Source organism: Pygoscelis adeliae, unplaced genomic scaffold, assembly GCF_000699105.1.
Source record: "Pygoscelis adeliae isolate BGI_AS28 unplaced genomic scaffold, ASM69910v1 Scaffold186, whole genome shotgun sequence".
Classification (NCBI taxonomy): Eukaryota; Metazoa; Chordata; class Aves; order Sphenisciformes; family Spheniscidae; genus Pygoscelis; species Pygoscelis adeliae.
Window position 1 is genome coordinate 1776021 of NW_008825071.1, and position 16048 is coordinate 1792068.

General features: G+C 45.0%; 1 protein-coding gene across 1 annotated transcript in view; it reads right to left on the reverse strand.

Annotated features, from left to right (window-relative positions):
• PXDC1 (PX domain containing 1) overlaps window positions 1-4283 on the reverse strand; it is a 13534-nt gene extending 9251 nt beyond the window's left edge. The window contains exons 1-2 of the mRNA XM_009326524.1: window positions 4164-4283; window positions 3762-3879 (exon numbers count right to left, since the gene is read on the reverse strand). Of these exons, the coding sequence (XP_009324799.1) occupies window positions 3762-3879; window positions 4164-4283 (238 nt within the window). The remainder of the gene's footprint in view (window positions 1-3761; window positions 3880-4163) is intronic.
• Between the last annotated feature and the right edge of the window lie 11765 nt (window positions 4284-16048).

Genomic DNA, 16048 nt, shown 5'->3' on the forward strand with positions numbered 1-16048 from the left:
ATCTGCAAACTGCCAGTGCTTAAGCAATTTTATTAATGTAATCAATTCATGACACAGACCATTTGAAGCAAGGCCCTGAAGCATTTCAGCCCTGTTATTGCCAGTGGCAAAATTCCCATCACCCTTAGCAGAATGGCAGCCCATCCATATATTGCAACCTACCACTACCAAAACATAATTGTATTTTTCCTAGACAGTCCCAGGCTTAAGCCAGTTAAGCAAAAATCAAAAAAACAGGAAAAAGGAAATAAAAAGTGACCTTCCAAGTTAATACAACCGCCATCTTTAAGTCATGTAAAGCAATACCATCTTCTACATTGCCTTCAACCCTGCTTATCTGTTTCTCGCTGTGTAAGAAACTCCAATCCAGAGTAGCTAAAATTTACACCTAATTCCACTGACTTACTACCATGGGGAGAGTTTATAATTAAAGAATAGTATTTGATGTGAATGAGAAGTTAATCCACATCTGTGCTACATGGAAAGGAAAACTAGGCAAGTCACAAGGATTTCTTTCAGTCACACAATCTTAGATGAAGCTAGGGACACCACAAAATGAACATATCTCTCTATAAACCAGCACTGACTTAAGTGGGATGACTCATGATCTGCCTCAAGGTATGAGGACCCTGTGTTACAGCCTTTCATTATTAACACAAACAAAAGGAAATTAGTCTGTGGCAGAAAATATGGTAGGCACACAACATATGTACAGGGAACCCCTAAGACCTTGCCTCAAACAGACCAATTTCAACTATACAGTTCAAGTAATGAGCAGGAGAGGAAAAAGAAGAGAGGTAATTTTTTTAAGTGTACGTTTACATGTTCCTACATTAAGGTAAAGCTAGAACTCACTTCCCTATTTTTCTTGAGAAAGCAATCTTTGTCTGCATTTTATTGCGACTCACTTTAGCAGAATATGTTTGGGGTGGTAAAAAAACAACTGAATCCCAGTAGAATCATACTTCAGTCATGACTCATCTTGAACCAACATTGTACTGCAGTATAAGATTTACACCATAAATTCAAATTCAGCTTTCATCTAAGAGGGCAGCCCTTTCTGTCTTCCCCATCACCTACCACTCTGAACAGGACCATGTGAGGGATAGTTTGCTTTTTCAGAGAATACAAAACATTTTTGCCTGCTTTTCTAAGTCTGCAAGCCATGTAGAAAGCTGCACTATGACTAACATGAATACCAGTGTTTTCCTAGTCTCCTTGACATGACCTAAGAGTTACAGCATTTCATTGCTGTGTGAACTGCTTTAGATGTTAACATTTACTGCCATCTACTGACAACGCCACCAGACACGGAAACCATTTCCAGTGTGCAACATCCAGATGAGGCAAATATTAATTATCATCAAATTTCCGCCTATGTTCTTAAATTCTTTGCAACGATTACTTAAATGATAAAACTAATTACCACAAGATGTTTTTGGATGGCTCCACAGGTAGGAAAATCTTCCTCCAATTAATTAGGTATGACTTGTCTCTACCAAAATTGATTTAGAATTAAAACAAAACGTGTTATTATTCAGCTAATGTGGTTTCCACAGCTCCTCTACATACAGGCTGGCAGGAGGGTTCCCTTTGCTGCTAGCCTCTGTCCATCAGCCAGGCTCCCTCACTCTGAATTTAGGTTCATCTTGACCATCTTCTCTGTGGTGTACCCACCACGTGACAGATTCAGTCATGCACACACAGAGTATGTGAGCCCTAAGGGGGTACACACCCTCACAAAAATTTTATGAAACCCTTCCAAACAGCAAAAAGCCCCAAGCTAGAGCAACACTGCAGTTTCTAACCAATGCAATTCCAAATACGTTTATTGATATTTGCCTGTTTGCAAAAAGAACAAGGTATCACTGACAGAAGCCACCCTTTGAAACATTTTCACAGCATATAGTTTGGGGATCCTTCATTTCATCATGGGCAGGTGCTAGGACCCACTTTGCAGCTCCGGTCTCACAGACTAGCAACATATTTCAGACAAAACCAGTGAATATGCTCTCAAGGGTCAGTGCTGAGAACACGTCCTGGCGTTCAGGCGCAAAGTGAGTAACCACGTTCAGCCCTTGGAAGATGACTCATGTCAGGAACATACACATGAGGAATTTTACCTGAGGTTTCCACATCGACTCCAGACATCATCCAAACCTCCCTAGCCACAGACGGGGCGTGAGACACACACGTTGGCTCCCATCTCTCACTCCCAGAAAGCCAGACCTACGCCACCCCACTTTGCAGTAGGGCCCCGGGGGCTCTTCTTTATAATCGCCGTGCTGCACTGCAGCCTGGGCTCGGAGAGCCCTGCAAGAAGGGACCAGCCCAGATGGGCTGGCAAGACCACGCTTCTCACTGAGGCTCTGTATTACACGGTACACTTCTAAAGAGTTATTGGTGGGCTCGTAAACCATTTAATTAAAAGAGTATTTATTTAACAGAGGACTAGTTCGCTTAGAAACAGAGCTCAGGATCAATTACAAAAAGTCTACCCTGTGTATAAGATCAATCCTTAAGACACACTGTTTACACCTTTAGCATGTTGACACGCTGACTGGCCATTAACTGATATACTGTTAGTACCTAAGAAAACTGATACCAGTTTCATGCTAAACACTTTATGCACCTTGGAGTACTATGTAGTATTTAACTTTATTTCACTCTCTGAAATAAACTCTTCTGGTGACACAAAACCAGCAGTTGCCATTAGGCTCAAACAAAATGTTTCAGTATAGAAATACAAAACCAGGCACACCAAAAGTTCAGAAACCTTTTAACAATGGTCAGTAGAAGATGAAAGGGGAAAAGTGGAAAGAATAGGCAAGGATAAGAGTAATATTGCTCTCCATTCTACCCACCAGCAATCTGTGGTTTAGAAACTTCCTATGTCTCCACCTGTGACGGTTCTCAATGTACTTTTCCTCCACTTGCTTGCCTAATTCCTTTTTGAAGTCATTTATGCTTTCAGTTCCACCATATCCTATGACAATGAGTTCCACTCCGTAACTGTGCACCGTATGGAAACAAAACAATATTATAACCTTTCTTTTGTTTGTTTAAAGCCTGTTGTCTGTCAACATTATTGGATAACCTATAGTTCTTGTTTCATGAGAAGTACGGGGTAGTTGACCCGCTCCTATTCACAACTTTGTAGACTTCCATCATATCCCCTGTCATCTGTCATCTCTTCTCCAAGTTGAAGTGTCCTTCTTTATTTAACCTTTTCCTTAGAGAAGCTGTTCAACAATTTGAATCCTTGTCCTTTATTTGTATGCTTTTAAATTCTATTATATCCTTTCTGAGATGGAGAGACCAGAATTGCGCACACTGTATTCAAGATAGCATGCTGCTCCCTTCTTCTGTTCTCCCCTCCTTTCCTAATAATATCTAATATTCTCACTGCTGGTTTTGCTCACTGCTTGGCACTGAGCTTACATTTTCACAGAACTGTATCAATAGCCTCAAAATCTCCTTCCTAAGTGGTAACAACACTATCCTATGTGACGATAGTGAGGACTGCATTTTCCTTACATCCACTTCTTTGTATTTATCAGCCTTCAATTTCATCTGCCACTTTACTGCCTGAATGCATGTTGCCTATTATGTCAAGGCTAATTATACGTTTTATATTATAAAGCAGACTGTGGAGAACTCTCTTTTGAATTGCTGGTGGAGAAAGAATAGGAGGAACAGCAAAGGAAGTAATTTTCATTTTGTAATTCTTGTGTCAAATGTAGGAAGCTAACAACTCTTACCTGATATTTTAACTGGACTTTGAAAACTTGGCTGAATCTTATGGACATTGTCATTTTTTAGAACTTGGTCCAAAGGAGATCTCTCAAAGAACGTGAGGACGACTTCAGATCTTGAATACTTAAAAAGAGAAAAAGAAACAGGCATCCGTTTTCACTAGTAGTTTGCTTTGTCTCTCTTCTCCCTTTCTACCCCTTCATAGTACAACAGAAAGACTTATTACAAGCAGCAGCCTGGAGACGTCATTACACGGTTCTGGCACTCAGCACTTCTCCAAGATGCTCAATAAATTGCTGCTTCTTTTAGAGTTTGGCAAAGCCCATCACTTTCTAATCTGCATGAGAGTGCGTGTCACCATCAAGGAGGAGTCAAGCTGGGCTAAATGTGGAACTTGGCTTACTCACCTTCCAGGGCATGTTTATAATAGTCTTCAGAAGCTTTTCCACTTCATTAAGTCTGGCTTCTATATCATGGGCTTCTTTTATTGTGATGAGCCCTAGAAACAAAGTAAACAACGTGAGCATAGACAAAAGCACATGTTCACGTGCACACACACTTCAGCAGCCAGAAGCAGCCGCTCAAGAAGATGTGGAATGACCTCAGATATCATGCCTCCCAGAAATGTCTTTTAACCCACACTGATGATAAAGCGTGTACCGTAAACTGAGGTGGGTGTAGTTACAAGCAGAGTTGCAAGCCTGACACAAATTCAGCTGTTTATGATCATATTTAGGAGTTGCAAGACAAGCAGAAGTAGAACCACCTACTCCCTCACCCACAGTTTCACTACACAGCATTTCCAGCAGTGATAATCAAACAGCCTGTCTTCTGCTTCCAAGAACCATGATTCATCCTCTTTTCTGTCAATAAAAAGCAAAAGAAAACCCAAGAAAACCAAAATCCACAGCCCACAGATAAGAGGAAAAGACTAAACACAAGCTAAACAAAAGACTTTGAGAGCAGTCTTGTATTTCTCTGAATGTAAGCCCCAGTGAGAGGGCCAAGGAAGATTTCTCAGTATCATGTTCTTCAAGTGCAAAACAACTTTTTGGTTGGTTTTTTTTTTAATCACTGAATTATCACAGTGCTGCAGAAGGGATTAGAATGGAAATTTTGCTGTCCACTGTCCAGAATGATGCATTACAATGCTTCTAATTTTGAATTACTCAATAGGGGGATCTTCAACTGTAATACCATATTTCATATGTATAACCTGCAGGACATCTGTAACTTCTCTCTCCTCTAGCAGACTCAGGGAAATATAGCACAGGTTATGTGCACGTATAGGGAATATGAGGAGAAGCAAACCCCAAAATCTTGCACCCCTCTAGCAGCCCTTTTATTTCTGATCTTTGTAACCTACTTTTTTCTAACCCAATCATCATTTCACCTCTACATTTGGGCAGCTTTTCCAAGAACAGAATACACGCATGAAAATGAAATACCTAAGAGACTATTAAATTTAACAACCTTCACTGGTAAAAAAAAGAATACAAAAAGCTGGAGCAGAAAAAGACCCAATAAATCAAAACGACCAAAACTAAAAATCTGCAAAGCAGCATGTGAGCAACCACTTCAATATGCTAAAATTGTGTTAAACTCTAAGTGCATCTCCATCTCCCTATTCAAAAGGCAAACATACAGAAAGAGCCATCAAACATGCAACAAGTGTGAGGACAACATCCAGAGTCTCAGTCTGCATCAACCCTTGCTGTTTGTTACCGACGAGATAGGATCCCACACAAACCTTCCACACAAAAGTGTGACTTTGAAGCTGTCAGCTCTCCTCCAATTACAGCTCTAAATAAAACCGAGATTGTCCCCGGAGCAACCAGGTTTACCTGATGGGTGTCCCACAAAAGTCGTCTGGTTGCATAAGCCTTTCTATTGCTCGACAGTCCCTCATTTTGCCTGTTATTGTTGGCATCGCCACCACCTCACCCTGGTACAGCTCGCTCCCTCTTATGACAGCAGAGCAGAGCATACCAGCAGGCATATAAGGAAGGCAGCGGCGTATCCTGCTTTGACTGCCGTACACTACAATCGGGTAGTTTTGCATGGAAATTCTCTGAAAGGCTGTAAACGCAAATTAACGCCTCTGCATGGGTCCACAGACTGCGTATTAGGTGGGTTGTGCTTGACATTACAGACCTGAATTGCAGACCAGCACCCTTCATCTTCCTAACTACTGGGTGTGAGAAGGCCTGGGTGGATCTGCTTCACCCCTCCACAAATATGTTCCCATCCCACATCTGAATGAAGTTCAAACCTTTCAAAAAAAGTGTTTTCATCTTCCCTAAAAAGAAGCTGCCAAGGGCCCCATGGCTCAGACACCCACCTATGATGTTAGAAACACGCTGTCGCCCTGCCATAGCCCACATCAGAGAAAACAGAGCTAGCCACCCCGGTGCCAGCTACCGTGGGGTGCCTCCACTTCTCCTGCTGGTCTTGCTCCAGTCCGCATAAATACTGACACGGCCAGAGCAGAGACTGCCTGACTGCAGCTCCCACCTTCCAAGCAATCACCTGATCGCTGACCCACACGGGATTCGGCATTCGACTGCTCTCTCTCAAATCCGCCCTTGACCTCAGACCCTTTTCCAAATAAGCATTTACTGTTGAAACTAGTGTTTTACCAGGAAGAGGGATACTCTCAAACAAATGAAGATATTCAGACTGGGGAGGGGGGAGAGGAAAAGAGAGGAAAAGAGAGGAAAAGAGAGGAAAAGAGAGGAAAAGAGAGGAAAAGAGAGGAAAAGAGAGGAAAAGAGAGGAAAAGAGAGGAAAAGAGAGGAAAAGAGAGGGGGAGAGAAGAGAAGAGAGAGAGGAGAAGAGAGAGAGGAGAAGAGAGAGAGGAAAAGAGAGGAAAAAACCACCTCACCAACAACACTGAGCATTCATTCTGTGAGGAAAACCAGCCAAGCAGTTAGAATTTTCTCTCATTAGTAATCAGGGAAAGCATGTGCAGGTCCACACGGCCTTTTTATGCTTCAGCAAGAGAAGTCAGACAAGGCCGTCAGCCTGTCGCACTGTCACAGATCACCCAGTAGGAGGTTTTACAGCTGCTTGCATTCACCAGGAATTTCCAGCCCTGGTATATTCCTCCTTCCAGCTCTTGGAAAGGCACCAGCCATGCAAACCCACACTCCCACTTGGAAACTGGCACAGACGACTTGTAACATCTGACACGATAAAAACTGTTCCTTACTGAAGCTTTTAGTAATATCAAAACCAAAAGGCAGACGGCGTAGGAAGGAAAGTAAGTGATACATCTGCCTGGGCAGCTTCCTATATACGTGCTTAATGATTACAGATGCACAGCTTTGGGGTGTAAAGCTGCTGACCTTACATGAATTCCCCATACAGGGAATTCAGTTTGGCTGGGCTAAAGCCTTCTTTTTCATATGCCTACAGTCCAAATACACAGAAACCACTTGACTGGCTATATATATATTGAACCCTGTAATTTCTTCTGCAATAGTCACAAAGTTTGTAAGGCCCTCATTTATCTTAATTCTACAAGTCTGTTTTTAAGAGTTAACAGATGCCCTCATGGTTTTCAGTTAGTCGTAGCCTATGATCCCACAACCCGAGGGATTGCTCACAACCCCACAGCCACGCTACCCAGAGCAAGGCACTGCCTGCCCAAGCAGCCGAGAGGAGCAGAGGCCCCAGTCCCTCCTTTCGCTCCCTTTCAGCACTCGCTAACTGGCTGCTGCCATCAACCATAGCACATACATGCACGAGGAACACTGTGATTTCGCGAGGTGAAGTCTCTGGTGGCAACACTGGTTTAAGGCGCTTGCACCCTCCCCTGCAACTCATTTCCTCTCCCACACCGCAACACAGGGCTGCCTCTGCTTTGCCAGCACAATTAGGTGAGCAGCGGGGAATACCTCAAACAGCTCTTGTCAAAGGCTTCACCTCAGGAAACCCCAGCCTTAGCAGAAGAAGCAAGAGACTGCAGGTTAGGATGCCCGATCCAAACATCTTTCTCACCCAGGCACTACATATTCATGCAAGTAGCCCGACTAAGTTTGAGCAGGAATCAGGACTTGTGTAAAGAAGAGCCACAGAACTGCACCTGAGCTTTCTGTCTCTATTCTTCACTTTGTGGGGGTTTCTCCCCCGCCTGTCAGCTTGATCCTGTTCGGAAGCTTTGACGAGGCAGAGAAAAAGAAAAAAAAAAAGCCAGAGACTGGTGTAGGATCTCCAGATGCTGGAAACACCTGGACAAACAGACACGAGGCACATGCCAGCTGACTCTGCAGACAGACCCCAGCACCTCCAAAATTCATTAACCCTGACACCAATGCACCACAAGCTGGATGCACCTGGAGTGCACGGGACTCACTGGCCACGTATGCAGCATCCATACAGCAGGTACAACATGTCCTGCGGCTGTCGTCTCTCTGCCTATGGACCATAAATAATACGTACCTATTTTTCCATCTGGGGCTTTTAGACCCCAAGAACCCTTATTCAGATAGTTTGCTATAAAATAAAAATAAGACACCAATAAAGCAACCAGTAGCCTGGAACCAGTTGCTCTTTCTTCCACTTGTTCAGTCATGCAACAGAGCTGAGATCAGAGCTGGGAAATCTCTTTGTGAGGTCATGGTGAAAGGCTGTTCTCATGCCTTTTCCTCGGCCCTGGTCCCTGTCTGACCGCTAATGGAAAACATGCGCAAACTCCTCCCAGGAAAATTTTGCTCTCTGTCTTGTTGCCCGTACTGTGCTTGGACAATCAGCTATCACTTCAAGGGATTTAAATGCCATAAACACCTATGTTTATAGGGCTTGAGGTAAAATGGAGCCCCACTGGCTCCTTTATTACCACAAATCATATTGCCAAATACCACAAACCTCTAAGATTTCTTCACCCTGTGCACAAGGGAGCCCACACACTGGGTGACAGGAGGGACAATACAGGCACACCGCCTAACCCCGGGTGGCAGGATATTTGCTCTTAGCAGGGTTCTGCTGTACGCACAACCTCATTTTAAGAAAGGAGGGGGCAATCCCTTTGACATCTTCTCTGCCCCTTTCCTGACCAAAAGCCCTAAGCAGAGTCCTTAAGACTGGATGAAAAGTATTTGCCTGCAGTTTGAGACCACACGTACATAGCAACTTTACGCATAGCAACACATTTCTGGAAAAAACACGGCACAAACAGCACAAGAGGCCTGCAGCATCCTTCCTGCTCTGGGACCCTGGTGCTGGAGCAGCTGCAGGAGGCTGAGAGAGCCGGCCAGCAGCTGCGTACCTGGCACGCTGGCTCACGGCGTGGGAGAGGGGCACAGAGCTGCAACAAGCAGGAAACGAGCTCAGCAGAGGAGGAGGACGAACTGGGAGCCAATTCCTGATGTCAACACGCAAGCCTTGCTAGGCCTGTCCTATTACTGCCACGTGAGCCACCAAATCTGCAACTAATGACATTTTGACAACCGCAGATAATGCGCTGCATGCTTCTACCAAATGAAGCAGGACAGGAATCACAGCATGTGCTCCATGGCTCGTAATGAAATCACAGTGCAGTCCTGATGGTTGGTGTCCACGATGAGCACGTTGTCTCAACAATCTGCTAGTGCCTTCCAAGGAAGAGTAAGTTCGTGCCTAAGTCAAGTATGTCTCATATGCCATCTCTCAATGATGACACATAGAAGTCTGTTTTTCTGGAGATGTGTTGCCACTATGTATACATGATCTCAAACTGTGGGCAAACCCTATTTCTCCAGTCTGAAGGACTCCACTTCAGGCTCATGTCAGGAGAGGAACAAAGAGTGTCCAAGGCATCTCCTACTTCCTCAAAATCAGTTCAATATGTATAGGAGGCTGAGCAAGAGCAGAAGCCAAGGTGTACTTTCTGAAGATGTGTGCAAGATGGAATGGTGATACTCCTAAATGCTGTGTATTTTAGTATGTACATGAAGATTAAAATATTGCATTGAGCCCTCCTCACCTAATCCTCTCTCCATCCCCTATGGGAAGACTGCAGAGTAGATATCAAAGTGGAAAAAGGAGTAGCAAATAAATCAAGGGAGAAATCTTAATGTGTTCTGCTAACCCACAATGCAAGAAAGATTTAAGGCTTATAGATTCACCAATTAGGGGATTTCAAATCTTTAGGGAAGACACATAAGCTGTCTTGCACAGGAGACTGCTACTCTGCTCTCTCTCCTGACCAGACTGTATGGCTTCAACAGGAGATATGCTCCTTTTCCCCAGTTACAGTATTCATTAACACTGCAGTGCTCAACCTTTTTTATCTTGTACTCTCATTCCTCCTTCTTTCCCTCAGATATATTCTAACCCATGTGCACACACACACAATTCAGGATGCAGATGGAGCAATAGCAGGAAGGTCCCAGCCACAAGAGGAGGTATACAAAATCACAGAATAATGGCCAGTGGAAGAGATTTCAGGCAGTCATTTGGTTCATCCAAAGAAGGACCAAGTCCAAAGTCAGATCAGGCTGCTGATCTGTCATGTCACCATGTCAAGGTGACTTCTGAATATCCCTGAGGACTGATATTCCACAGAATCATGCAGGAACTGAAGCTACCCAGCTGGGACGTGGACCAGGGCTGAAAGGTGGCAATTCAGCCCAATGATTTCTGCTGTTTTGCTCCTTTGCACTGCTTCCCATTTCCTCCCTCTGCTGAGCTGGGCTCTTCTCAATACCACTTCAGCTGGCATCTTTCCCTGCTTCACGGCTGTGATGCCTCTCCCCTCCCCAGCAGCTGCCCTGGTAGCATCCCTCCTCCCTGCAGACACACGTTCCCTGAACCTCGCTGCCTGGGAACTATGGCATTAGCCATCTTAGACTGGACTCTGAGGAGGCCAAAACAGCTCCCACTTACAGCAGCCTCCTCTCTGATGGAGGAGAATAGGATAAAAGGTTGTTAGAAGGACAAAGGAATACTCAGTGGTATGTAAAGACAGGAAATTCAAAAAAACAGGAAATTAAAAAAAAACAGCATATGGGAAAGCTTGTTTCACACAACTTTTCTTCAATAACTGCAGAAATAACACCACAGGAATCCCTTAAGTCCAAAGGCTTGATAAGATCCAGAGAAGGGCAGATAATTACAGGCAATCAGGGATATCAGATCTCCAATTACTAGAGACCAGGACTGTCACTTTTCTGTTCTCTGACGGTTATTTATGCTATCTTCTGCAGCATCTGGTTTTCATCATTAGGGACAGGATCCCTGAGCTAGCTATGGCACTGGTCTGACTTAGTCTGGCAGCTCTGGCAACTCCTCTTTGATGCTTCTTGCCTAATTCTATGACACCCCTCTCTTGGGGCAGACACACTTGCCCCCTCCCCTCATGGGGAAATTCATCCATCTCATATGACAAGAGTCACTACAGTCTCTAAAGCCTTTACAAAGGGTTTACTATTTATGCAAGATCACTGATAAGATCTGTCTTGGTGGCATTACTCAGGGAGCAGCTAAAAGGATACTATGGAGTTGAAAAGAAGGGTGCAGGGAGGTTGATTTTTGAAATTTGTTACGTGTCGTCCTGCCCTTCTTAAACTTGATGTTGAGGAACAAAACTGGGACAGGTTTTTTTAAGAGGTATAAGTACACAAAGAGCATGTAAGTCACTCCATACTTTTAGAAGTCCCACTAGGTAGCAACGAGCATATTGAAGATACTGAGAGAAATCTGTTAGATGCAGAAAGAGAGAGAGCTTTCAAAACCCTGCCCGCAGTGCGCACACCTAGCTCTAACACAGGCCATTTCATCTTTCGCAGTTCATATGCAGCAGATGTAAAAATAAGGACAGAGCAAAGTCCTATCCAAACAACTGTCCAACTGAAATCCCCCAGAGCAGGGGTTGTGACCGTGACCACCTGAGGACTGGCACACCTGAATACCTGTGCAAAGCACAGGAGGCAAGATAAAAGCAGAAAAGTCCAGACCCTCCAGCAGATGGGTTTTCCACACACGTATTATTAGTTATGGGATCTCCCAGGATCTCTGGAGGGGAGACGGCACCTCCTGGTGACAGCACTCAGCAGACAGGCTTTCCCCGCAGAGCTCCCTGATGAGCCGCAAGAAACAAAAAGATGTCAAAGAAGCACAAGATAAAAGTGAACAAAGCAGTCAAAGCCTGATGAAAAATGCAAGCTCCTACAACCATTTTTAGTGCTGGTTTCTTATCAGGTGAGAACCGTTGTGAAAAAACAACCTCACTTCCATTTCTTTCCACCAAAAGCCTCTCAGACACATTGCCTCGTCCACCACAAAAAGGCAACTTGTGCTTAGCTTTATAATGATACAGCCAGCTTCATTTATCTCCATCATTACTGATGAACCATGAAATTCAGCTAATAAAAAGCAAACCCAGAAGCCCCAAACTTAATTTTGGTTATACAGCGCTGCTAGAGCCTGATAACCAAGAGCTGCATCCTTTGTCTGCCAGACAGAAGCTCTGAGCAAGCTCCACTAATGAACTGTTGACTATGCCAACAATGAAAAGAGTACAATAGGTGCAGTGTATTTATCTGTATTGTCACAGCACCGAAACAGCTGCTGTCTGTGGAAACCGCTATGCTGCTTCTGTAGAGCTCCCTCTTCTCATAAATCACACTCCCAGATGGTCTTGTAAACACCACCACCACTATAATGCAGCATATAGAAAACTGTAAGTTATGAATGCGACGTTTGCAAGCAAACATAATGCTCCTGGGCCGGCTCTTCAGGAACTGCCTTCTGCTTTGTGCAAGTCCTTCCAGTGGCAGCCCTGGAGGAGCTTCCCATGTGCTTCCTGGTGCACAGCCACTCAGACACAGAAAACAGCCGGTCATCTGCTTCCCACATGAGGCAACCACGCCGGAGGGCAGGCACAAGCCTCAGAGCTAGAGCTCAGTGTTAGTCGTCTGGGAAGGACTGCTCAGGGTCTGCTGCAGGTGAAGTGACTACCTCTACACTATGAGGCAAGCTACAGATGCAAAGTTTCTATAGGACATCTCCACCACTACTGGAGAACTTCTACGGATGGACAGAGGTTGAGCGCCAGCAAGGCAGAAGGCAACAGAAAAGTTCTGGAGAGCCACAGATAAGCACGGATGGCAGCAAGCTGGTGAGGGAAACCTGGAGGCAAAGAAAGGGAACAGAAAGCGGCTCAGGGAAATCAACTTGGAGAAGCAGAGAGAAAATAACAGAAAGGACAGCAGGGGAAAAAAGGCCACGACAGAGCAGAATGAGTCAGAGGAGGCATGGGAAGAAGGAGGGGGGAGGAAAATGAGCACTTTGGGAAGAGAGGGCCAATCTAGCAAAATAAAAATCTGTAAGATTGAAGAGAGTTTCTGACTTGACAGCTCAGAGTATCAGAGCAGGACCAGGCACTACACGTAGGCGCAATATGAACAGCGATATTGGAAGAGCATCTGAGCCTCTGTTCTGATGACAAAGGCAACAAAACAGTGGCAGAGGAGGATTGCCAGAAACCACCCTGGCACTCCAAGGGCAAAACAAATCCCAACTTTGAAAGGCTGCTGACGCGCTCTTCTGGCTTCCTGGTCCAGCACTTACTGGGCTGACCCTGCCCACACTGAAGTCAGAGGCAGGTGTCTGACTGCTGACTGCGCTGCAGCTGGACCAAGTTCTAGGATAAATCTTAGATGAGAACCCCTCAGAAGTAATATTTAGAGAAAATAGGAGGGGGAAAAAAAGAGTACTTTTCCAGATTTATATTTCACTTCCAGTGTCTATTGGGTCTGTTGCAACTATTTCTAAATCACCAATTTTAAGTCGGCTTCTAAGTCCATCGTGCTGCCTTTCTCATGAAGACTGATTTAAATACAAAAGTTGGGGTTTTTTGCATATAGAAACACAGTTTAGTAACATTAGGCTGTGTTCTAGCTCTGCTAAGAGTGAACTAGCCTGTGTTTTTCTGCGGTCCTCTTTTGTGCATTTGCCTAGAGCAAGGGATGGGCACACTTCAGACACAAATAAAATACTAGCAAGTTACTGGTAACATCACAGTGCATCATATTTAGTCACCCTGCAGGTATGCACATATCTAACCTTGTTTACCAGCGTATTAGCAAGACGCCTTGTGTTGTTGAACGTCCTTGGCCCTTAGCATGATAGTACACTCCAGATGCAGGGAGTGCACTTTGCCACATGTTCTTATTAGTTATCAAAGACAAGACCAGATTGTGTGAATGCCATACTCCCCCCCGGGACCTCCCCTCTTCTCATATCAAAGAAAGGGTAAGATGAACAGCCACTGCAGAAAACTATACCTCCCATCCTCTCCTCTGCAATCTCAAAGCACGCAGCAGCTCCGAGAAATATGGAGAGGGAGCGTTGTGGAAGTCAGTCCAAGGGGACGAGGGGCGGAGACAGGAAAGGAGAGGGTGGTTTGCTGTTGCTGAGCAAGAGAAAGAGCACACTCCTGCTCAGTATGAGCTGTTTGCTGAAACCAGCAATAATGGTAACTACCAACTCTTTCTAATACTGCTGACTTTTTAAAAAAAACCCTTCTTTTAAAAAGTTAATAACATCAAATAGCTCAAGCTTTCACTCCTCAACCATACCCCTAAAATGTAAAGTACTGCAGCTTGACTGAGCTGTAGGATAATGCTCGTCCTTTTAATGCTCCTTAGGCAAATCTGTAGGGACTCTGGAGTCCTTCAATGCAATGCAAATTTAGTTTGCAACATTTTACCACTTCCTCCAGATACAAGGCACAGGTAATATTCACTTTCTTTCAGAAAGCCTAAGATAAACACACACACATATACATACTCACATGCATATACATTTGTATGTATATAAAAATACTCGCACACAAACGTATATGACTGAATGCTAACACACACACAAGTGTGCTTTTGTCAGGTGTTTTGGTTGGGTAAAGTATCTTGAGCTTCACTGTAGGCAGCAGGACGTCTGCTTTGAAACAGGACATTAAGAAACCATGCTTACCCCATGAGTTTTGTACAGACCGGACATGCCCCATGCAATCTCTTCTTACATCCAAAGCCTTGCATCAGCGCCATTTAGTTGAATGAGATTTTTATGTTTCAACTTTGTGAAGTTATACAAGGCTGTGGCCGGTCACTTTAAAACGCTGGTATGATGAAGTGTTCTCTATGCAGAGAAGCACACTCTGCAAAGTAATTTTCTTCAGAGCAGGAGCAGTGTAATTTTAAACAGAGTATTACTGAAATTGTGAAGCGCGCTGTGATTGCTTAGAAACTACTTCTGATTTTTATTCTGTCTCTGTTGCAAAGTTAACGCCCACCCCCTCACCAAGCCGAACAGCTCATGATCTGCTTATATTTGGTTTCGATTTTTCAAATCCTGGACTGATGCTTTGCTCATTCCCAATTCTACTGAAGTCAGTACGCCTGTTCCTGAGATAAGGGTAAGTGAAGGTTGCTGGCTCCAGGTCTTAGGCAGGAATTGAGCGTCGCAGGCTGAGGATGCTAAAAAAAAAGCACTAATGGTGTATGTTACCTGGGACTGTCAAGTAAAGCCAGTGCAAGGGACTATAATCCCATCTGGCTCCAACTGCACAAACGATGCCTCAGAGAGATGTGAAAACAGTTCAGTATTTTACAAAAGCTGTGGCAGGTCTTGAGACAGGAGAGGAACCACACTCGCTTGAGAGAGGCACTGAGGAACGAGAATGGCTTTAGGACTGCATGGGCTCCTGTGCCTAAGTGATGAGGCAGGAGCACGCTGGGAGGGGCAGGAGGCCAGGGCCAGCAAGGACCGAGTCTGCCTGCGGCCAGACCCAGCACACGCCCCAGCCCAGCTGCCAAGCTACTCTTCGGAGCCCCATAAAGCCAACAAGTACAAGGACTACCAGCGCCCTGGGAAGTCAAATTTTAGTCACAGTGACCCTGGCAGGTGCTGTGCCCTGCAGGCCACAGGCAGGCTCGCTCCAGACCTACCCAGCATCCTCAAAAGCCGGGGCCCAGATGCCATGTTATTTAGAATTTACTGCTGCTCAGCACTACTAAAAATCACGCTCAGAGTACTTTAGGTAGGGCACCCGCAATGGATAATAAATTTTCACAATATTTTAGATCCCTGATCAGCAACCTAATCGCGTGAGACACTGTATAAGCACGCTATGCCAGGCACACAGCAGGGCTGGGGGAGGTTGGGGGGTAGGGATCTGCAGGAACAGAAGAAGAGGACTTCCCCATTCCCAGACTGCACCCAAGTGGGGGGACACAGCCCCCCTCCGGCAGCCAGTGCCGGCAAGCATCTCCCACCCCGCACCCCGGAGCGGGCAGCAAGGGGATGGCGAGGC